Genomic DNA, 25,357 nt, shown 5'->3' on the forward strand with positions numbered 1-25,357 from the left:
TTTTAGATCATATGAAAATGTACTTAAAAGTGACTGTCCTGATAGAAGGATTTTTTTTTTATCACACAAACAAATGATTGTTTCTGAGCATCTGTGAGCGTAGAATTAGTTTTAAAAAATATATATATACATGAGTTAAAATCTTTTGACCAAATAATTAATGTTGTCCGCCAATGTAATAATGTAAACTTTACCCTGGAAACAGGCAGTGTCATTGCTAGAGAGGCACAGGTGGAACATTAATCATGCCTTGATTGAATCCTCTTAATGAACTATGTCAGTAGACAGCACAGACTATAATCAGGGTCCTGTAATTATACCCATAATTAATGTGCTTTCATGCTTGTAAATCATGTTAGTAGACAAATTTGAGCAAATTTGGGAACTATATGGATAAAATGCCAGGAAATGCTGCCAATTTCACGTGTGATTGGCATTCATATTATTGATATTACTCATATTATGTTTGTTTTTTTTAAATAATAGAGACGGCATAAAATTGTAATCTTTCATCTACGAATTAAATTAAATGGCCTGTCGAATATATTAATTTTGATCCTCGTGTGATCGTGTAGTATTTCTGTTCGGGCAAACACTTTGGCCACCACAGACCGGTCCTGGGTCCTTTCATAATAACAACATGGCTGCTTTTTGCAGAGGCAGGCACCGGTGGAAGAGGACTAATTGTTTACATGTATTTACAAGAAACCTGACAGGTAATATTGAACTGTTTACGTTTGTGGAGACGCAGAGAACTAAACTGTCTCGGTGTCCTCTGTCTCTTCTTTCAAAAAAACCTGTTTCTTTCCTCATCTGCTGTTTTTTTAATAGCTGCTTTCAAGTGACGTCTTTTAACTCCTCAAGGAATAAATAAATATGCCATCTGATCAACATCCCTCTGTATTTACAATATAAATAACAGGAAGGTTTTCCTTCAACATAAGTCACCTTTATGTTTTCGCGTTCGTATCTAACACGAGTTGAATGAAGTGCTGCAGGATTATCAGACGGGATTAAAACTGAAGTGAATAATAAAAAAAAAAATTAAAAAAAAAGTCAGATGATGTGTCGTCGTAGTCCAGAAATAATCTGCAGGTGACAAGAGATTTACAGGTAAATATGAGCTGCTCCGTTTCAGCATTTATACACAAACAAACAAACAAAATGTGTTCATTTACTGAATAGGCATTTTCTGTCAGAGCCCCCCCAAGTTATAGAAAGAGCTGCCTTATATCTTTTATACCCTGTTTTAATTTGTTTTGTTTTTTTTAATGGTTGTTTTACACGATCATTGTGTTGTTAAGACTTGTTGTTTTGTTTTAACGGCTTTATTTTATGTGAAGCACTTTGTAGCCGAAGATTAGAAAAGCGCAATACAACTAGAGATCATTGTTAGGTGTTAAGTTAGATGCAACGATTGCAGGTCCACGACCATCCTGCCAACATCAATTTGGACCATGTCTCGTATTTATCATCCAATAATCTCCCACAGGGAAGTACGACTATGACCTCGTGGTTGTCGGTGGGGGTTCAGGAGGCCTCGCCTGCTCCAAAGAAGGTGAGCTCTTCGTGTTTGGGGATCTATTCCTTCCACGGGGATTTCTGATGACACACTTAACATTGTGCCTGCTCTTTACAGCTGCACAGCTGGGACAGAAAGTTGCTGTTTTAGATTACGTGGAGCCGTCGGCCAAAGGTAAATTACATTTCCCCAGAACATTTCACTTGCACTTGACAGATTCAGAGATTAAAAGACAAACGTTTTTGAGCGTTGGTGGAAAATGCTTTTCCAAACAGGCACCAAATGGGGTCTCGGCGGCACTTGTGTCAATGTCGGCTGCATCCCTAAGAAGCTCATGCATCAGGCTGCTCTGCTTGGCACGGCAGTCAAAGACGCTCAGAAGTTCGGCTGGCAGATCTCGGGGACAGTCTGCCATGACTGGTAGGTTTAACCCGAGCTGAACCACTGCATGGCAGCGTCTTCGCCCTTAATCCTCACGCTTACGTGTAATCAGTACAGCGTTAGTAGCTGAACACCACCACCTAGTGGCGCGATCACGGTAAGACAAGAAGTGTCCGAAAATTAACTTTGGGTGAGGTTTTGTGGTCCATTCTGCTCTACAAGAATTTCTAAATTGTATGTGGACCTGGTGTCCATCTCAAAGAGGCACGAGCTTTTAGAAAGTAGCCTTAAAGAGCATTAATTCATGAAAGGACCAAAAAATGTAAATGCTTTAATGTTTTAGTCCATTTTTGCCCCATCTCTTTTTGTCTTTTTCTTTTTTCCCTCTGTGTAGTCTCGGTTTGTTTATGAACGCAGAGGTCTGGTGTGTTTATATTAATGCTGTACCTTTGGTCTTGTTTTCCAGGGCCACCATGGCAGAGTCTGTTCAAAACCACGTCAGGTCTTTAAACTGGGGTCACAGAGTTCAGCTCCAGGACAAGTGAGTGACAGCCGAGCTTCTTACTTTTAACCGGTTTCACTGATGATGTTTTTGTTTTGTAGAGTAAATTTACTTAAACGTCATTACGAAGGGGAAATAAGTGAATATCCTCTCTCATCTAATTTAAGCGTTGGTGCAGATGAATTTTAGTGTTACACAACAGTAAATATTTATTTTTGAAAATTTCAAAATCTGCATACTTGGAGATTATGTATTTTATAATATTATTTATATTATATATATATAAATATCTCTTATTGTGTGAAATAGATATGGTGCTATTCATGTCTCTCCCACTTATTGCGTCACTCTTAATTCCTCCTCGTTGCTTTTTTTCCCTCATTTTCCTCATATAGTTTCAGATAAGCAGAATGTCTGAAAGACACTTCTAAATATTTACACTCCAGCCTGTTTATCTTCCCTTTTTGCTCATTTCTATGGCATGATATCGCTGAAGGCTGTACATTTCTGTTACACGCACTACACAGCTGAAGGATTGATCGTCAGCCACCACATGTTGATAGAGAAGCTGGCTGGAGGGCAAACAGGTGTTAACCTCTGTGCGAATGTGCCCAAGCGCAACCTACAATGTTTTCAATCCGATGAGATCATTTGCTTGCACTCGGACTGTCAGTAATGCTTTTAATATGATTTTTTTTTTTTTTTTTTTATTAACGATTAGCCAAAAGAGGCTGTGATTTAACAACAGTGGAGAGACACTGTTAACAGCAAAACAGTCATTTTACACAGGTGTATTTATCACAAATGCAATAATAAATAAACAAGTGAAGGTGTTAAGTGAATGTTCAGTAATAATAAACTTGACAGTACTTTACAGCTACCACACAAGTTTGACTTTAGAATTTGTCACGCTGCCACTGACGAGTGAACTCAAAAGGATATTTTAAACTCCAGTATCATAATCTCTACTCGGTACAGCTAAAATCAGTGTTATATAAGGAGCCAAGGCTGAATTTAACAACACAGTCCAGAAGAACTTTCGTGCAGCATGATCCCCCTTCTACTCCTGATCCACATGCTCAGTGTGTCTTATACTGACCCATAGCGAGATGTATATCTTAACATCGAATCTGCATCTCCTGTCCTGCTGCTGGTAAAAAAAAGAGAAAATGATTAAGCATGCAGAACATACCCAGTAATAGATATCACATGATGTCTGTCTACTATTCTGCTGTGAAACTCGGCAGGTTAAAATAGACAAAGCGTAGAGAGTGTAAAGTGGGATGTGAGCGAGAGAAATGCTCGTGGTGTTGTGAGTAAATCAACATAATCTGCATGAGCAACTTGTTTGTTTTCTGTTTTTTGCAGGAAGGTGAAATATCTGAACATGAAAGGAAGTCTGGTGGATGAACACACTGTTAAAGGACGGACTAAAGCAGGGAAAGAGGTGAGCTGCTGATTCATATTAAACATGGATGTAATCGTTCCAACTAAAATTGCGTATCAGTTATTCAGACTACAATCAAAAATGTACATTGTGAAACATGTTTTATACATCGTATGTAATACATTCCATTTAAACATATTCATAATGACAGTTTTACTGTTACTACCACTGTATTATTACTTTTTCATTTTTAAGTGTGTGTGTCTCTGTGCTTCTTATTAATTTACTCCTGACACACCTCCATACCTACTGAGAGCGCTGTCATTTATTTCAGTGACAGCAAAGTGTTTCCATCATCACCTTAATGCAGAGCACTGTGGAGACCGCTTGCTTTCATTTGACATTTCCTTGTTTTGTGAAGGAAAAGAACAAAAGCTGTCACCTCACATTTCCCTCCCCTCCGTTGCAGACGATCCTGACGGCCAGGAACATTGTGATCGCCACCGGTGGACGGCCCAACTACCCCGCACATGTAAATATCATCGTTAGCCCCCCAACCCCGACGAGATGTTTCTCTCTCCGTGCTGTTTGATTGGTTGATTATCTGGTAGAAACTGAAACCACTGAAGTGAAGTAAAATGCAGCTTGGAAGCAGAGTCAACACTAAATAGAGCAGGTTTTAGAGAGGAAACTGTTCCCACTTTGTTCCGTGCAACATTATTGATAGATCGCAACTTTAACTGTCGTGACAGATCCCAGGAGCGATGGAGTATGGCATCACCAGTGACGACATATTCTGGCTGAAAGAGTCTCCTGGAAAAACGTGAGGATGCTTTCTTTTCCAAAACACCTTCTCGCCAACGTACAAACGCATTCAATAATTAAATGAAGGAAATTCAAACCGCTCAGTGTCCCTCATGTCTTGTTTTGGTATGAGGATTGTCACAATTAGAAAATGTGGCCACTCTTTAAAAAATAATTACATCAGCCTTGATCGCGGGATCGCGGTCGTCGCTCTCTGTACGGTGCGCAAGAAGGGAAACACGACCTCCGACCTCCGCAGTAACAACACCTCGCTCTACCCACCGCGCTACCTCGCCCGCTGACACGGCACATCCCGCTGTCATGCACTGTAATCATTCATCAGTGACACGCAGTTTGTTTTTCTCCCTTCCTGTCAGCCTGTCCTCGCCTCATGATTCAGATTAGCAGCGTGCATCCTGACCTTTACAGAACAAGCCCTTTAATCCAGCCATTTAGCTCCTGTCATCACCTGGTTAATTGCTCTTTCCCCCGATGTTTCCTCTTGGCACATCACGCAGATGGTGACTCGTGGTTGTGGTATACCTGGGCTGCGGAGGTTGTTTGCTTCACGGTGATGGATAAACGGAAATAAGGATCCTAATGTTTAATCGCCATATAAATCTAGCTTGTCTGCACCTGGGCCATGGAGTCATTAACTGTTTTTAATTACTTTTTAAAGGTAGATTTTAATAGTTTTGGCTGATAATTATTAGTCATTTTGTATTTTAGGTAATAATTACGCAGCAACCTGTTGCATTATCTGGTTTCGGACCATCTATTCCTTTATAACTGTGATCAAAACTGAGTGGTATGTTTAGAAATATGTATGCTTTTCAGCTTTTTGACCACTTGGTGGCAATACTAAATAATTTATCGACAGTTCAGTGAAGTACAGTCTAACCATTTTTAAACTATTACCTGTAGCGTTCAGCCATTCAAGGGGAAAAAAAAAAAAAAAAAACGTTTGTATATGAAGCTGAATTATCCACTCAGAGACCACTTGAGCTCAGGAAGTCCTTTGATGTAAGAGTGTGATGGTTCTCTACCTCCCCGCAGGCACACGGGTGTTAGCTTTGGGTTAGCATGAGCTTCCTGTAAAGAGGGAACTTAACCTCCACACTGTAGCCTGATCTGGAGATGTTGTTGTGCTCTCGAGCCATCAGCTGTGCAGGTGAGGTCCAAGAGGCTTTTTCTGCAGGCAGGGCAGCAAGCGAGTGATGGGTGTCTAATGGACCTTGGAGCACACACACACACACACACACACACACACACACACACACCTAAATGACAGATTTTGCCTCGGGGGGCTAGAGTTCAGAGTTGGCTGCCATCATCATGCTGTCAGAAGAAAACACTGAGCACGTGCCAGCAGGACTCTGATACTGGTCTAACGACAGGCCGGGGCACCAAGATGGCGCAGTATGTAAATTATTCCCTTAAAGAGAAGAATCCAAAATGGAAAAAATGAGGAGAACCGAGTATGCACAGTAAAATACCAGAAAACATAAACATAGTCATGTGTAAACCAATATACCTGCAGCTACAGTGAGGCAAAGCAGTCACATGGTCTCTGTTGCATGAATGCTGCGTGTCCCTGTTTAATCCCATGAAGACAGGAAGAAAATGTCCCGCGCTCGTCAGCTTGGTCTCAACAGTAAACTCTGGTGTTGCAAACTAAATGAGTGCTGAAACACGCATGCTTTGATAAAAGTCTGTCCTAATTAGCAGACTCGTGGGAAAGTTGATAAAACGCGATTTCCAAAACATAGAAATATCGCCACATTCACAAAACTTTTTAGAGTTCACTTAGATTCAGTCTTCAAAACAGCGAAACGCGTCAGAGTGAAGAAAACATGTAGGACGAAGTTCAGAACAAAAGTCCAATACAGAAAAGGAGCGTGAAGCCAAAGGAACTGCGGTAAGCACGGGGAGAATTTAATAAACAATATCAGACTTGGACTGACATCAAGCCTTTGCAGCAATATCAAGCTACAACAGAAAGACAAAAGTATCCAAAGATGTTGTGCTTATCAGTGCTGAGGTGTTTGAAGAACCGGCCAAGGTGGACAGGCAGCCACAGACAGACAATAGCAAACCTCCTTCCTCAGAAGTTGTGTCTCTCGACAACCTTGGATTGAGTTTCCAGCCACGTTACCTCACTGCTGTCAGGACTCGGGCCTCGAGAGTTTTATAAAGTTTCCGTTTTTTGGGTGGCTCCCCGTACAGTTTGTACTTTTAATGGGAGTTCAGCGTTGTACGAGACATTACTCACACATATCGACTAGACAGCCTGGCTTTTTCTCACTTTCACAGGGATTCCCTTTATCAGACACAGTAATAGTTTTGACTCTTTCATGCCTTTGATGTTCTGGCCAGTTAACAGAGTGCATGCTGCCAATTTTCTGTGGATTCAGTTTATTTGTGTGCAGACAGAGAAGATCGTTGCCAGCCTCCGTTTCCAAAATCGGTCCGTTTTTCTCTTAAGTGTCGTCTCGGGCCGTAAAGGTTTAACTCGGCATCATCTTTCAGCAGAACAATGTGTCACAGCTGCACAGACTCCAGACCAGTGTAAAATACAGTCGGACACCATATAGAAGAAGACGGGTCAGGGGGAAGGAGACAGTGTCTCGGTGATGAAAGTGTAGAACCAAGCCAAAGCTCTTTGCCTAATCTTCTTTGAGCTGCTTCACAATACGTGTTAAGTGCAGCGATGCATTACGCAGACATTGGGAGGGGGAGGGGGGGGGAGGAGGGGGGGACTGGGGCTTTTAGTAGTTAGCATTAGGGTGGACGAGGGCAGGATGTGCCGCAGGCAGCCAGAGCTGTCAGGTCGGGCAGATTTAAAGGAGAGACGGTCTGGTCTTTGGGCGGTTAAAAAACAAGGGAGAGAAGGGCCTCATCCACGAGGGTGACGGGCTTCACTCAGCGGGGTGACGTGTGGACTTGAGCCCTGAACATGGCGCACCCCATCTGTAGGGATTAGCCTAAACATTCACAATTAGCCCTCCTCAACGCCACAGATCTTATGGCTGGATTACAGGTGTGATTCACCTGGACCACACACAAACACACACATAGTTTTTACTGTCCCTGTTTTCTACATTTTCCTCACACCTCTTCACTGCTGAGCTTATGAAGTGTTGTAATTCATCACCTCTCTAATTCTAGAATGTACAGGAAACATTTTTGGCTTTGGACTTGGCTTTGTTTTATTTGGCCAAAGTGTGCTGCAGCAATGATGAAATGTATCTTATTGTGTTGTTAGTTTTGCTAACAGCTTCTCTGTGTTTTGCAGACTGGTGGTTGGAGCCAGCTGTATCCTTTGTCTGACAGCACTTGTAAATGTGTAAAGTCTGCTCGTTATCAGTTGACAAATTGTGGCGTTATTAACTTCACATGTCATCAGACCCAGAAGTATATCTGAACAAGTCTTCACATCACGTCTGCAGTATTGTATAGACACCCTTTTAAATAGGTTTTCAGTCTGAGATATGTACAGATTATTTCTTAAACCTTGATAAACATGGTGACATTTTTCCAAAATCAGGTTTAATTATTATCTTATTTAGCTGTGATTTCTCCTTGTTTTTAAGCTACCTTATGGCTGTGCATGAGTGTCAGTCTTTATATGTTGTTGCCACACATCAGGTGCTACTGTATATACAAATCCGGGGAAGTACTGTAATCCTCAGCCTGGCGTTACTCAGATGTGGCTCTGGAGTGTGCAGGCTTCCTCACAGGCATCGGCTTGGACACCACAGTGATGGTCCGCAGCATCGCCCTGCGAGGTTTCGATCAGGTCCTTCTCTCTAAACTACACTCTGCACATTCTGGACATCACGGCCGTCACTTCTGTCACGTTTGAAGGGGGTTATTCTCTTTTGGTTTACGCAGCAAATTGCAGGTCTGCTGACGGACTACATGGAGGACTACGGGACCCGGTTTGAATGGAAGTCCGTCCCAAAGCGAGTCGACCAGCTCTCCTCCGGAGCCCTGCAGGTGACGTGGACCGACGGCCAGACGGGCCGCGAGCACAAGGACAGCTACGACTCGGTGTTATGGGCAGTTGGTGAGTTTGTGTGCGTGTGAATGCAAACAGAGAACAAACATCCCTGAAGCAGCTTCATTGTGTTGCTTCTTGACTCCTGAGTAGAGGAGATGCCCAAACTGTAGACTTGAAACCTGGGCTCAGGACTTGGCCCAAGGGAGTATGTTTGAAACACAAATAGATACTAAACCTGTATCAGGTTTTGGTGGTTTGTTGAAACAATCAAAGAAACACTGTGTTGAATTAACGGTGAAGCAGTGATCAGATCAAAGGCCGTATGAGGGAGTTGACTATCTTGGCGTAGTATAATATCTTTGCGGCAACAAAGCGGAGTTATTTCTGGCAATTTGTTTAAGACTTTTATCATAAACACCTTGGAAGAAATACTGCGGTCTGGACATCGGGGACTTTAATATATAGATATTAAATATGGGTGTACTCAGAAAATAACATAAACGAGGTCGTTCGAATATTGGCGGGGACACGTCCCTACTGTCCATATGCAGATCTATGGCCTAGACGTGGCCTGTGACGTTTGACTTGTTTCAGTACTTAAAAGCCAAAACACTTTAACACATTTTGGCCTTTAAAAATACAGAACCTATTAAAAGATGAATAAAACAGAAAGTGTCAGGTATTTCTTACAAAGCCTGAAACCTTGAAAATGACGCTACGAAAGGAAATCCTTCAAATATTTGTTCTGAGTTCTCTCTATTGAGTTGAGACTTGACTTGAACACTTGACTTGAACTTGTCTCGACTGACTCAAGACTTGACTTGAGACTTTATTTGAACTTCCACTCAAAGACCTCGCGCGTCTGGTATTCTGAACTAGAAATTATGTAACTGGAAGTATTTTAATTATGAAGCCACCTCGTCCCATTAACTGTCTTTTTTTTTTTTTTTTTTTTTTTTTTTACAAACCAGATATTAAAATGCCAATAAATGCGTTCACGGTACACAACACGGCAGTCATTTACTCTTGTTCCCTATTTCTACTGATTTTCGAGGGATTACAATACACCACCCTTATCGTGTTCCTCTGATGCTTCCACGTATCCCTGAAAGAAAACACCGGTAGGAGCGTGATCTCCCTGCCACCAATTTCATTGTCATCCTCGATAGAGTGCAGTGTCAGCAGATAGCGGAAGAATCAAGGCTGAAAACAAAGTAATAAAGCCTGCGCGACGTGAACGGCCGGGGGAAGTGTTAATCACCCTCCGCTGGCTCAGTGGCTCTGTGGTTGGAGGAGGGCAGGACGGGGCAGGATGCACCCAGGCACAGGGTCACCACGTTCCCCTCTTTGTTCTCTCCCTCTCTCTGTGGGCCTTCCTGCCCGTGCCAGCCCTGCGGAAACCAACCTTGCATCTGTCACTGCCATCCCTGCCCGCCGGCCCTCTGTCTGCCATGAAGCAGCCCTCCTCTTCTTCCTCCTCCTCTTTCTCGTCCATTCATCCTCCGCTCTACCGTGCCACTCCTCCCGTTCCACCGGCGCTATGGGTAACAATGGAAGGAACCTCCGTCAGCGCTGACGAAAATCTGACTAAAAGCATTGTTTTTTTTGTTGTTTTTTGCTGTATTTGGGAGCGTGTGTGCGTGAGGGAAAGAGGGTCCCTTTTGCTCTATGCGTGTGACAGCGACGAGGATGTGGTTGACCTCGCAGCTGAGATGACGTTCGTTCTTCCCTCCCGCCGCTCAATTCCCACATCGTCTCAGCGCGAGTCTCGCTGCCGGTGACAATGATATTTGCACCGAGCGTATGCATCGGGAGATGTTTTGACATGCGTGAGGTTATTCGTCCCCTCTGTTTCCTATATTTATCAAAGCAAAAATCTTGACATTTTGTCATTCAGCAAAAAAAAAAGGCACTCAAACTGGTCTTAAACTGGTTTTGGTCCCTTTCTCACAGTAAACCAAACTCTTTTTTTTAAATTTTATTTTATTTTTTTAAGTTTGCCTCTTTCACGCAACATTTTCTTTGATCTGCAGCAAATTCTTTAACACCACAACTTGAATTTCCTTCACTTGTAAAAAATACCAGTGTTACACATTAAACGGGCTTCCAGAACTTGTATAAAATACCCGTAGAAATGTCTTCTGTGTTAGTGGTAGCATCTGAAACCTTGCGAGGACTCCCATGTCTGTCCACTTTAGCTCTGGTTCCCATACAGTTCAGTGAGACCCACTAACGACGTGGCCTCTGCTCTTTGATGTGTGGATGCAGGAGTTATGAGTACAAGGCCACTTCCCCTTTACTGTGGCCTTACACTAGAGGCCAGGCCGGGTCCCAGGCCTCAGCGGCGTTATTAAAGGCCAGAGGGAACCAGGGGACAGCAACCACCACTGTCTACCACATCCTTCTCCGTGGTCCTGCGTCCCTCCACCTTTTCCCCTGCTCCTTCCTGACCTTCATGGTCGCGCCCCTGTCCAGGTGTGCCCCGCAGAAACACACCAGGAAACAGAACATTTCCACGCTTCCTGTCTGCGTAGACAGTGGGCACATTAGTTTTCCTCGCTGCCCTCCGCAGCGCTCGAGGATGTCATTTAAAAACATTTCCTAGGTTGTTTTTTTTTTTAAAGGACGTTTACACGTGTCAGTTTTATAAGACACCAAGAACATCCTTTCAACCTGTCTGCGTTACTTTGTGGATGGCAGAGCAAGTGGAAAAGGCACTAAATATACACGATACGGAAACTCTGAATATCAGCTCCAAAATACAGGAACATTATTGACTTTCAAAACCAAATAGTGATTAAATGACTCGGTGCCGCTGAAGACAAAATGGAGCACTGTGTTTATTACTATCAAACGATGATGTGACTTTCAGTTGAACTGTTTTTGTTATCATGTTCAGCACATTTTGTTTTAAATTTCTTTCCCTTTAAGTCTACATCAGACTTTCTTCAGGATCTTCAGGAGGTGACCTCGCTGAGATTTAAAGGCCCAGAAAACTCAGTTTTAAATCACATTTTTACACATTCAATTCAAAACAAAGTTAAAGTTTGGAATATGAAACAAAATATATGTATTAAGAGTTTAACCTTTGTCATGCCTCTGTGAGGAGGATTTGATCAGATTTGACTGGAAGTGCTGGCAACACGAGCACAGAACCCCACAATTGTCATCACATTTCAATTAAAATGTTGCGACAGAGAGGGACATGACATCACTGTTTACCAACGGATCCCCGCCCTCTTTCATGCAGTGAGAAAAGCGCCGAAACATTTGACTAGAACAATTGTGTTGTACCACTCGCAGCAAACCATGTGCTCGCAGTAAAAAGCTGATTGGAAAAATAAGTTTTGAGTCAAATGACAAACAGTAAATTGTGGTAAACTCTGTTGAGAGCAGAAGTTACAAAATGATAGCGGTGATGCTGTAGGGCAAGGAAAGATTATTTTTAATAGCACATTTCCACAGTTTAGAGAAACATTTAAAAGTGTATTTAAAACATTGAAATAAAAGAAACTAAAACAAGCTAAAATAGGATAAAAAGTGAGACATAAAATACAGAAATAAGTTTCAGTGTAGTGCAAGAAATGAATCAAGATCTTCAAATGTAGTTCAATTGAAGGCAGCAGCAAATAGAAAAGACTTCAAGCCTGATTTATTTTAAGGTTCCACACACTGCCACGCTCGGTGATGTTAAAATAATACAGACTGTTTGTAGAATAAATGCATTACATTGAGTTTAAATTGAGTTTTCAAGACATTTCCTTCTCCTTTGACATCTATTATTATCTATAGAGACACATTTTTTTAGTTTGCATCTTAAAATCTTTTTTGGCAAGAAATGAAACACAAAATCAGATTATTATTTTTTGGCATTCAGTGTGATCTATTCCCCAGGAATAACAATCTGCAGTCTCATTGCTCTCCCTTTTGTCTTTGTTCATTTGATTGATCAGATAAGCGCCCAGCTCTCATTTCAACTTGTGGAGGTTTGTTGTGGCTAATTAGCCTAGCCGTCTCGAGGCTTCCTCTTAATGTCACAACAGGGGCTTTGTTCTGATTGGACCGCAGTGTGTCCCAAGCTGCCACCGAGTCCCTTATCAGCCCATTGTTGTGTCCTCGCTGTAAAATGGAGCTGACTGCTCACTGCTGCAGTGGCTGGAGATGCCGACAGGAAGGCCAGATATGTGGAAAGAAAGGCGATACTCTGATTCTGTTGATTTTGGTTTTTCAAGGCAAATACTGATATTTTTGGAGGAATTCACGCTGTCGTTCAATATTTTCAAAGTGGAAAACGGCAACTATTCTGCATCTCTGCTGTACAAATGTATTTGGGTGAAGGTGGTCAAGCCTTTGAAACAGGATGTCGACCGTTATGAGACACAAACTCTCAACTTTAACAGATAAGCAACACTCGTTTTTAACCACCTCCTGTTTAACATTTATAAGTAGCATCCAGTTTAATTACCTTATCGGTCTATGAGACACGATAATATTTAATAGTATCTGAATGATAACAAATGCCTACACATTTATGAACTGTTTGTACACATATATAAGAATATTTTTACGTGTTCAAAATATCCAAAGACGTTTTGAGCCAAGTTTTATTTCACAACTTCAAAACAACTCAACTTCTTCTTCCAGCTCTTTCGCCCACTTTTCATGGTCTTCTGCAGCAGATATTTTCCTCAGTTCTTAAAGAGCGCGTAAAAGTATTTATTATAATAATAATAATAATAAATGTAAATAATAAATACAGTTACTGCGATTATTATAAATAGTCACTAAATTTCAGTGAGATTATGCATTAATACATTAAGTCCTTAATAAACCCAAACATGAAAGCATATTAAAGGACGCCACAAACCATTCATCGATTATTTATATCAGGCTTTTAAATGCTGACTGTGGCCAGATATATATTCCTGCTAATAAACGTAGACGAATATGTAAAATAATATATTGAACAAAAGACATTTTAATTCATTGTAAAAACACACTTCTTTTAAACAACAAAGATAGACGCAATTTAAAAAATTTCACTGGAATTCACTCCTACAGTGTTTTGGTCTTACAAGACAGGAAAATATTTAGGGGTCCTGGGAATTGGTAATGACTGCTTCACTTCCCCTCTCTGCGCTCTCTATCCCGTTCAACCACACATGCCGCGGAGCAGTAGACGGGTCCCTGTAGCCCCCCCCCTCCCTCAGTCTGAGAGGAGGGGGAGGACGTTGTTCTCCGGCTCCAGTCAGGAAAAAGGGTCTCGGGGGTTTGTTATTTTTGCTGTCCGATAGCATCTACATGGGTACCTCAGGGCCGGGTGTTTATTATGCTACCCAGGCAGGTTGTGAGGAGCTATGTGGAGGACGGGGGAGCGCGTGGTCCATGCTCCATCACCATGGAGACTCCGTGTCGACAGCATCAGTCAGCCGTCCCCCAGGAAGTGTCAGAAATCGCACCTTTGGGTGTCCCGCGGGGTCACTGGGATACCCATTCCCAGCTGTTCATCAGTTTTTTCGTCCTCCTCGAACACTCGCTCTCAGCTGACCAGATGTTGTTGTTAAATAACTTAACGATTCGGTAAATGAGCGTTTTTACCTTCACTTGTGTTTTTGAGTCGCCGTACTGCTGGTTTTAAGTTTTCAGCTGTAATTATCGTCCAACTATCTCTCTAAAACTCACAAATGTGAAGTTTACAGTGACAAAAAAAAGCAAAAGATTCTCACATTTGAGAGGCATCTAGCAGTAAATGTTTTGACTTTTTAAGCCGTGATGGCAGCATGGCTCGGGGATGCCCCCGCTGGTCAGTCGGTCAGTCGTTCCCTCACTTTGGTCCGGACTGAAATGCCTCAACAATTATTGGCTGGTTTTCTCGTGAGCTTTACTAAAAAGAGATGCTCAAGGACCTGAGAGGACAAATTTGAATGTTTTTAGTGTTGCTCTGTTTTAATGCCACCAGTAGGTGAAATAGTTTGACCATCTACTTGATGGATTGGCATGAAATGTAAAATAAAAAAATATAAAAAAGCAGATTAGGAAAATAATTCCCATGGTGCTTTGCAATCCAGAACAGCTCTTAATCCAAACCCTTTCTGTGTTGCTATTTAGTGACTCTATTCATGCACACAATCAGCCTCCTAAAGTCTTTCACTTTTAAAACGTTAATGGTTCCCAGATGATGCATCATAAAAACATCATTAAGTTACATTTATAATTCATCCAGTGCTTCTATCGGCAAAATTATTCAGTTTTGCACTTGGTGCTAATTATCAAATGAGACACGCTAACAACCTAAAAGCTTAGGTAACCAAAGTGAACAACATAATTCCTGCTCAGCATCAACATGTTTTCATGGTTGTTGTGAACTTGTTAGTCTGCTCATTTTAGCATTTTAATAGTTATTCATTTCTCCCTAGATTTTGTTGTTAGGGTGGAAAAACTCTCGTCATCTGTTCTTTGTTGTTTGATAATTCCTGGAGCTCGTGTTTGGGAGGTTTTAACACTTTACAGGTCCTCTTTGTAGTATCTGGTCTTTTGATAGCTGCTGTACTACTCTACTGCATAGAGTGCCTGTCTAGTCTTGCACGCCTCTCAACAGAACAGACATGTAATACTGTCCCTCTGTTGTTTCCTTCCATTAACCTCAGGTAGAGCGCCTGAAACCAAAGCCCTCGGCCTGGACAAGCTGGGCGTGCAGCTCAACAAGGAGACGGGGAAGATAGTTGTCAGAGCTGACGAGTCTACCTCGGTGCCCAACATCTACGCTTTCGGTGACATCGGCGAGGTAAGCGTTGTGTCACCGGATGCCGCACTGAGATTAGAAACAGTCCTGATAACAGTCACAAGTGGAAAAACACCCGACATAATGATTACTCTTAGTTTACTAGAAATCAACACGGTGCCAGAGACGTCCACGCCCATCCCAGTGACTGTCAATGCTTCTCGTAGTTTGAACAGATGGCCCAGAGATGTGTCAGTGCTGTGATATGAAAATGATTTACACATAATACTTGATTTAAATAGATTTTAGTTCGGCACTGTTGACACGAATGTCTGTACAGTACACAGAACATATATGCAAGTCCATACGATAAATTAAGGATATTAAAATTTCCAGTGTGTCAGATTTATAAAGGTAAATGAACTCGTAAGCATCTAGATAAGAATAAAAACAAGTGAAACCAAAGTGATATCTACTCCACTCATTGGGAGTCTAAAGATAAATGTTAAAATTGCATGCTAATCATCTTAATATTAGATTTTTTTTTTTCTACCAGTAACAACTTGACTGCAGACTGAATATTAAGTTGAGCTGTTCGAGCCTGCCTTCATGTGATCTCTGGAGTTGGCGCTGTGTGTTCCCAGTTTCACCAGCTGTGTTAATACTAGTTATCGCTGCTGCTTGTAATGTCAGTGTTGTTTTTTCACCACAACCAGCTGTGCGCTTCCTTCCTGCCTCCCAGGCCTCATGACACACACTCTCACAGAGCAGCTTTTTGATTGACAGCTCGCTTTGATGAGTCGTGCTTCACCCCAATCTGTCTTTCAGCTTTTAACAGCAGCAGTGTTTTTTTTCTCTTTTATCTGAAAGCAGGAGGGTTGATATCACTCTCAATTTGTCCACTGCTATGTTGTTGGTTTTTTTCCAGCTCCGAACAGAGAGCCAAGAAATGCATTATAATGACACATGCGGTCTGGTGTGTAAACAGTTACTGGGATACCAGAGCGCACATCCGCGTACATGCAGAGGAGCAGGAGATGTTTTTGGACAACAGGATGTGTGCTGGTAATTTAACAGGTTGAAGTCATGCCTTCAGAATTGCCCTGCAGCCCAACTGTTTCCTGCACTGTGTGTGTGTGTGTGTGTGTGTGTGTGTGTGTGTGCGTGTGCGTGTGCGCGCGCTTAGGGCGATATGCAGACATCCAAAACAACAAAAGCTGAAAGACCAAAGCATTTTTTTTTTTTAAGTGGTCTCAAAGATTCAAATGTTTGTCTCTTATGTTGCTGACTGACGTCCACCTTGTCTTTGTGTTTGTATTTACACTATTTCTGCACTGACTGTTAATGTCTGGTCAGAAATTGTGGAAGTAAAAAGGACCAATGAACAAATTAGTCATCTTTTAACTTCTGATAGAGTTACAGTCAAAGTTACAGTCACTGTTATTGGGTTTACACATTAAATGTTTAGGAGTTATGTAAATTATATTTGTATGAGCCATGACTTTGTTAAATGTTAATGCAAATATTATTTAATTCATTGTTGCAGGACTTTTTGTTGTACAGGGTTGTCATTGTTAATTATTGACCAACTTAAGATTTATTTTTTTCATTTACTATAATGTAAAGCTGCCAAATTGTTTGAAAACGCAATGAAGTTTTGAGGAACTCTGAGTATAACGTCACTGAAGGTACTTAAGCTGTGCTAAAGATATAAAAGCTGCCTTTGTGGGTGTTCAGCATGTGAGCAAACATGACAAAGAAAAAAGAGCTGTCTCAAAAGCTACAAGAAAGGATTTTTACATTTAAAAAGGAGATTGTTTAAAAGAGACTTTTCAGCATCATAAGACATTTAAAAAAAAAAAATAGTACAGCAGCAAACCTTATGGCTGTTGAAGAAAGAGCTGAATTTCTCCAAAGGGAAAACAAACAGCTTAGAAAAAAAGCCCTATATTCCACCCAAAGACCGGCAGGAGAACCTGATGAAGGCAGGAACTGAATTATCAGTACAGACTGTAAGAAGAAATTCAAGTTCTGAAACAGCTTTTTCTCTATTTTTGAACACACAAAAAAAAACACACTTTAAAGTCAACCTTAAAGCCCTGCAGATTCTGTTGACATGCCTGTAGAGTTATGGGAGTCAGGTTTATGGAGTGATGAGACTACAGTGTTCCTGTTTGAGTCGTGCATCAGCAGTGTATCCGAAGGGTACTCCCGATATAACAAGGAACGTGTTATGCTGCTGCAGGAGCTCGCTCTGGTTGTCTTTGGTGTGTCGGTGCCAGAGTCCCACGAGAAACTTCTGGGAACATTTATAAGACAAATGATTCTCAATATATTTTTGGTTAAGTCATTTTGCTGACAGGCCTTTTGAGTGCTACTAGTGAACTAAAAGATGTTCTCAAAAAGTGCTCAAATATACGTGATCCGACTTCCTGTGATTGTTTACAGAGGATTTAGTCATCTGCATGTCGACGTGTGTGAGGTACAGATATACTGAACTCAATCAAAACGTGTCTTTTGTTTTAGGGTCGTCCTGAATTGACCCCAACGGCCATTAAAGCAGGAAAGCTCCTCGCCCGCAGACTGACTGGTCAGAGCACTGAGCTCATGAACTATGACAACGTAAGACACACACACACACACACACACACACACACACACACACACATATATATATATATATACATACACACTCGCATACAATGATGGGTGATCATTTTCCTTCATCTCTCCTTGCACCCATGTGGCCTTTTGTGCCTATTGTTTTATGCATACAGGCGAGTTATGACCATTTGTGGTTTGGATCTCTCATACACACCCAGTCCTCATCTTTCTATACTGCTGCCTCTCTTTAGGATGATTCATAGCATAATATACCAGTATTTTCCAAATTATCATCATTCTCCACCAACTTATGTATACTATTCATCCTTCAACAGGTCTTAATGAAGGTTTTATTATAGTTGTTTGGGTTTGCATCCTACGCGAGTCATGGGTGTGGGTGGATTTTTATGAAGACCTAATGTATCGATATCCGTTTGATACAGTTTTCGTCCCATATTAATCTGTTTAAAATATGTCATTATTTCTGTGTGATGCATTCGTAGCTCATTTCTTGTTATTGAAATAATAAGCAGAACTTACTTCCACGTATGTGCCAACTTGCCAACTCTGCAATTACAGGGGTCCTTAGAAATGTCAGACCTAAACAAGGTCCAGAAGAACAGGATGGAAAACACATAGACTTCAGTTCTGTCTGTACTTATGTGTGACAGGTGCCCACCACAGTGTTCACCCCTCTGGAGTACGGCTGTGTCGGTCTGTCTGAGGAGGAGGCTGAGAGGAGGCATGGAAAGGACGGCATAGAGGTGAGATTGGTTGTTATGATACAGAGCTCAGCAGTGAATTTCAAATGTTTCCGGAATGGATGTATAGTATGTTGTTTTAAAGATCCCTCATTTGTTCACATTTCAAGTTAAAGTAAAACAGAAAATCTGTGCAGCGAAGAAAGTTCCTCACGCTTCAGCAAGATAAAAAAGAAAAATACATCACCTCCGAGGACAATTATTTCTCTCCATGCAGACTAGATTCATAATTTATTTATTCTTTTCATGAATTTTAACAATTACTTGCCTCAGTTGAGGAGTATGAATACAGAAGCGACAAACTGATTTCAAACATGCCTTTTTTCTTGTTGTCTTTTTGATATATTCTGCTCCCTCATCTATTGAGTCATTTCATGTGCTTCAAGCAGGGTTATTTAACGATATGCAAATATGATTAAAATAAACTAAAAATAAGCATGTAAAGTGAATATCTTTAGAATATTTGCATGCCCACAAACCCCCTTAGTTGTGCGAGGTTTTCTTTATCCACGCGATGTTCTCACTTTACCTGTTCTCATCCCTGTGGTGCTTTTTGCACGCTGACTTAATTAAACTCGAATGCAGAGTAAAAACAGTCTGTAATTGTAGATAAATGTGTTTATAACATTACGAGTCCAGATTTTCTGCATGTGTTCATATTATTCCTCCCACACAAGCTGTCCCCCGCTGGATGCTTTTACCTAAAGCACATCAAGCACCCTGATTAAACACATTAAATAGAAGAGGCGTCAGTTAGACTCTAACCCGTTTTGAAATGTCTGAATACATAAAAAAAATGTTTGTTTTTTTAAATGCTTATGACATTATGAGGTATTTTAAATAGCAGTTTACTTCATATGTATGAGGTATGTAATTAACTTAACTTTAATTCTGAAAAAAATGAAGTTATTTAAAATATTTTTTGTGCACAAGGGTACTTATCTAAGTAGTCTGTAAAAATAAGAAATTCATGAAACATCTAATCTCATTTACATGCAGAAGCATTTATAATTTTGTCGCTACAATTTCACGCTCTTAATACAGCAACTTGTGTAGCACTGAATCAGAATTGTCTCTAGTCTTTGCTGTATTACGAGTTTCTTTTCTCCACCGGTAGTATATGAATGCTACATGTCACACATGCTCAAACAATGTGACACCGTTACTATTAGTGGCTTGTTACTGCCAGCAACCAGCATACCAAATACAATGTCCTCTAATAACACCTAAACAAACATGTTTGGGGTCCGTATCTTACCTGCTTGTGCACGTGCGTGATGCGCCAGATGCTCGCCAACACCTGCACGAGACGGCCGATAAACGGTTTAGCCGTCGAGCTGGGGCTCCTGGCTGTGAGCGACAGGCGAGCAGGAGGTCTGATTGAGGTGTGTATGGGGTGATGACAGGCCCGCCGAGATCTGAGGAGGGAGCTGCAGCACCGGCCCCCCGGCAGCTGCACGGCCCTCGCAACTTGTGTCGGCACGTTCGGCCCCGTAGAATAAAACACACGACACGCACGTCTCGGTGAGGAGCCTGAAAGCCAATCAGCGGATTGATTGCGTTACAGCTTTTCGACGGATTGTAACTGTGTTGCAAGAATCAGCGCTAATGAGGCTTTGTAACAACATTTTAATGAGTCAAAACACACAATACAGGGCAAAAAGGTTTCGGGCTACGGGCGGATTTATTTCTTATTCCCTTTCGAAAACGAATCTCCAAGAGTAAAGGCCTTTGAACTTGTTTATAATGCATTTCAATGCACTTTAATTTGCTCCCAGTTACCGTTTTCATAAATAATTTCTCTCCGTAGTCAGAGATGAAAGCAGTTTTTTGTTTACCCTCCTTACAAAGTATAAAAACACATAATCATCACTGCTGGAAAATCCCTCTGGTTTTTTTGTTTTTTTCCCTCAAATCAGTAAGCTCTGCTGGTTAAATCAAGGGGACATTTTGAAGTCATTTTGAACTATTGATTTGCCGTAGGCAGAACACAACATGAAATAATAATACATTCCATATTATTTTTAGTGTTTAAATGATGTGTTGACTGTGTTTATGTCTGCGTAGGTCTACCACGCTTTCTACAAGCCTCTAGAATTCACTGTCGCAGAGCGCGATGCCAGTCAGTGTTACATAAAGGTAAGCCCGGAGGTTTTTCTATTTTGAGCGCTGAACATATCTTTTTATGAGACAGATTCATTCGTGCGTGCTCTTAGTCAAAGAAACAGAAGCAGCCGGGAGTGCCGCCTCCCTGCCTGCAGCAGCTTGGTGCGGATCAGACGGCTGCACGAAGGACATTTTGTGAGGGACTGACTCAAGAAACCAAATAGTTCGAATGATCTAACTATTAGGTAATCCTGCTATCTGCTGCCTGTCGAGTCAGCCTCAGCATCCGCTTATGTTGCTCTGCCAACCAAAACCATAAAAATCCTGAAGGGGAAATGGTTGGTTTGACAAATACGCAGGTGGAGGTAACACCTTCTTGGCTTCACCTCCTCTGCTTATTTTATGTTTTTTTTTTTGTTTTTTTTTACTTCCCCAGGTGGTATGTGAGCGGGATGACGATCAGAGGATCCTGGGTCTGCACTTCACCGGTCCAAATGCAGGAGAAGTCACGCAGGGCTTTTCTATGGGCTTCCAGTAAGTTTTATAAATTTAACTTGACAATGATATTGACCTGATGAATTTTAACTCTCTCTCTCTCTCTGTCAGAAAGATGTGTGGAACATCATCATTTTCTAAGGATTTTGCTGTGCGCCATTTTCCACACTCAACATTAATGCATTCAGTGAGCTGTTTGGTAACAAAGTTCTTAATCTATGTCTCATGTCAGAACATATAATCACTCTCAGCATCCTTTACAAAGCACCAAAATCACTGTTGCTACCTTCCTGTTGTCCCCCGTGGACTCGGCTTTTGTTTCAACACTTGTTTCAAAGAGATGAACAACATCTGGAGATACAGTGATGTCAGAGAAATAGTGAGAGCCCGTCTAAGTAAAAACAACATGAAAGACCTCTCTTGTTTGTGTGTGTCTCAGGTGCGGAGCAACATATTCTCACTTGCTGCAGACGGTGGGAATCCACCCAACCTCCGCCGAGGAGGTGGTCAAGGTCAACATCACAAAGCGCTCCGGCTTGGACGCCACGGTAACTGGCTGCTGAGGTTAAAGCACCTCGGCCTCTGAACACACAGTGAGCACACAGGGCCCCTAGTTGATGGTGGAAATAAGTTAACCTGGCTTTAAGTTGCTCTTTCTCCTCGTACCTCTCCATTTCTCAGGCCCCGCATGGCCCCCAGCGTCACTGTGCTTTCTGGGGTTTTAACTCCTGGGCCGGTGATGCAGGTCATCGCTGGGTGCCCAGGTTAATGTCACTGACATGTCATGTGATAACCGAGACTGTTATGATTCCATGTACATACATGTTGTGTGTATGCTCTAAAAGCAACAGAGCTATAGATCAGGTTAGCGAGAGTCCCGCCACAGAGCGAGCGTCTTTTAAATAAACAGGCTCATCAATCAGGATTAAGGTCTGCGCTCAGGGTTTTGTTGAAACCGAACGAGAAGCGTAGACCGGGCCCGAACTTTCTTCTGAATATATATTCTGCAAATATTGTTGTTTCTCTGGCTGTACTTCCTGTCCATTAGTCTTGTAGGTGACACATACCATACAACCCTTCCCCACCCCCGCCCCCGCCATGACACTGATGGATGGCCCCAGGGCCGTCGCCGCAGCGACACCGCTCCATTTCCCATGGACACACACAAATAGTCGGCGGGGCGCCTGTCAGTCAGCCAGCGCAGACCTGGGCGAGGGAGCCCCAGCTTGTTTAGGGCTCAGCAGAGTCCAGCAGACCCCTTCCTTTTCCTCCCATGCCCTTCTCCATCCATCCACATGCATGGAAAGAATACAGTGAGACTACTTGTATGTGCTGTCGAAAGCTGTATGGATGCCACATCCCAGACACAGAGAACTCGATCTATTGATAAGAGCTCTTTCTGAGGTCTGTACTACTCAGCCTCACCCAAAGGTGGCACTATTGCCCTCCATTTCTTCCATTTTGCTTGAGCCAAGAATGGAAGACGGGATAAAGCAGTCACTGGATAAAACATAAGTCTGAATACATTTAGGTTGCTCATTTAATCCCTTTAATCCCTATAAAAGATATGTGCTCTTGGACAAAGCAGGCTGGCTTTATTGGTGCCAAACTGATAAGGGTTATCTGTTGTGTATTTACATGGGTGGCAAGTTAGCCCTCAGGAGTCATCACCCTTGAAGATAAGGCGAGTTGTTTATATCAATAAAGCAGTAATGGACCCCCACAGTCTGCCAAAGTGCTCAACTGTTCAACCTGCTGCCTGCACTGGACATCTTGGGTTTATTAAGTACACGAGGACGGCGGAGGAGGAGGACTGTCAATAAAGAGGGTTGCTACAGAAATTGAAGGACCTAAGAGGAGTTTATTTTTATTTGAAGTCTAATCTGCCCAGTCTGATTAATGATTCTGATGAGGGGAGTGACAGCGTGCCAGGAGATGGAGAGAGGAAAAAGAGAAAGAGAGCTACCAGGTTTGTTTGGACCGGAGCCGGAGGAGAGAGAGAGAGAGAGAGAGAGAGAGAGAGAGAGCGAGAGCCGAGTTCCAGCTCCGGTTGGGGAGGGAAAGGGGGATTCCTGTGTGCTCTGTTCAGGGCCGAGGTGCTGACTGAAGGACCCTGACCTCCGCTCAGCAGGAACAGCTTGACTCTATCACTCGGAGCACAGAGGGCTCACATGCTGCAGCGCTGCACGGCAGGGGCCTTAGGGGGGAGGTGGTGGTTGGGGTGGGGGGGTAGGCGGGGGTTGTAGGACGGGCCAGGGGACAGACAGAACCAGCCAACCAACACAACGCCGCGCGGTGCCCAGGGTAACTGAGTCCGTGTTCCCGCGCTACCGAGCCACTTCAGAGACCTCGGGGTGGACCCGAGGCAGCGTGAGGGAAGTCATTGAGGCCATCAGTGTAACTGTAATGTCTGTTTGCTTTTTACCCTCCACTTCCCTTCTGCTTTGCCTCATCTGGTCTGTTATTTTACATAGAGCTGGCTGTTCACACGCACAAAATGAAATCCACAGTATATAATTTTTTTTATGAATGTCTGTCTGTCTGTCTGTCTCACTTGGATGATTTGTTGTTCAGTCACTTGAGGCCCAAGGTTTGACCAGTTATCCTCATCTGTCCTCCGCGGGGGGTTCAGGGTTCAACTTTCAGGTCAGCCAGCTAATGATGAGCTGCACTAAAACCCAGAACTGGGGAGTGCAGGTCTGATGACACCTGGCTGCACACGTTAGTACTTGTAAATAGAGAAGTGTAATTTTCCATCAACGCTTTGTCATAAATACTTTATATGTAATAATATATTGTCACCATTAAAGTAATGATGCCTACCGATTGAGTGTTCAGTGTTCGACATAAATGGCTGAATGGTTGATGTAAGTGCAAAATGTATGTGCTTACTGAGAGAAGATGAGAATGGCAGCTGATTTACAGCGAGAAAGAAAATGAAAACTGCAAGCGGGAATATGCGGACCCTCGGGGTCGGGGTCGCCGGCTCCCCGACGTGCAGCACGCGGGTGTCCGCATAGTCCCGCTTGCAGTTTTAATTTTTTTCTTGATCTAGTTCCTTATTCTTCTTGAGAAAAAAAAAATTGCTTTTTTTTTTTTGGCGGCTTTAACATCTTCAAAAACTCGTTGGTGCCTGACGCAAGTGCAAAGTTTTGGGAGCATCGTTTGACCTTAAACATCAACTTCTTGTGTCACGGCGAAACATCAAACTTAGCCGCATCGCCCTGGCTATACTATATACTATATACTGTATACCATATACTGTATACTGTATATACTCCCGTGTAATCACTTTGTAGAGTTTGACCTTTTTCTGAACTGACGTATGCCTCAAGTGGGGATTGAACCCTGTTACTTCTCACTGTGAGGCAACGGCTCTAATCACTGCATCACTGTCATGTCCTAAACATGAAAAAAAAAAAAAAAAAAAAAGTCATTAAAATGTACTAATGGGATTTTTATTTAGTAAAATCTATTTTGTATTAGTGTTTTTGTATTGTTGTTGACCTTTAGTTTTGGTGGACATGAAACTTTGATCAGACGTACGACGTGGACCTGAAACTCCGTGGACTGTGTGGCTTACCCTTACAGGGATTTGCCTTTAGAGGGACTCACCCCCCATGAACCGTCGCCCTCCATGAACCATGTGTGATACCTGAGTGGGGCTCGAACCCGTGTCCTCATGAGGTCGTTTCCAGTCCAGTGTCAGTGTCATAGACCGCTTGATTGGCGGTGCAGTGAATAGCGCTGTTGCTTTTCATCAAGAAGGTCCGTGGTTCAAATCTCCCTGATGCATGACTTTAAAAAAAATAAAAATAACAATACTATAGCTTGTTGTCCAAATTCTGAAAAAAAAAAAAAAAAAAAGTCATACTATAGCAAAAAGTGACCCAAAAGTCATTTTTGGGTCACTTTTTGGACGGTAAGGTATCTGGATAACACGGATGAATAAAAATAAATCAAAGTAAATATAAGAAAATATTGAATTCTTCAATGTTTTAGCTCTATACTGGGCTTTAAATGAGAAAATCAATACAACTCTAATGTTTGTATTGTACAAGTTACAGCCAG

The 25,357-nt window shown here is 42.2% G+C and overlaps 1 protein-coding gene across 1 annotated transcript; it reads left to right on the top strand.

Annotated features, from left to right (window-relative positions):
- The first annotated feature begins 633 nt into the window (after nt 1-633).
- On the top strand, nt 634-23,489 carry txnrd2.2 (thioredoxin reductase 2, tandem duplicate 2). Its single transcript, XM_069138264.1, has 17 exons — nt 634-716; nt 1,493-1,558; nt 1,640-1,696; nt 1,798-1,942; nt 2,370-2,444; nt 3,774-3,852; nt 4,262-4,324; nt 4,545-4,615; nt 7,892-7,911; nt 8,304-8,395; nt 8,491-8,665; nt 15,247-15,383; nt 17,847-17,942; nt 18,596-18,688; nt 20,753-20,824; nt 21,228-21,325; nt 21,726-23,489. Exons 1-17 carry the CDS (start codon nt 641-643, stop codon nt 21,847-21,849), a joined length of 1,539 nt encoding a protein of 512 aa, XP_068994365.1. The 5' UTR covers nt 634-640; the 3' UTR covers nt 21,850-23,489.
- Nucleotides 23,490-25,357: the final 1,868 nt, after the last annotated feature.

The sequence above is a fragment of the Embiotoca jacksoni genome, unplaced genomic scaffold (assembly GCF_022577435.1).
Source record: "Embiotoca jacksoni isolate LCO1_2020_lvr unplaced genomic scaffold, fEmbJac1.0.p SCAF_8, whole genome shotgun sequence".
Taxonomy (NCBI): Eukaryota; Metazoa; Chordata; class Actinopteri; family Embiotocidae; genus Embiotoca; species Embiotoca jacksoni.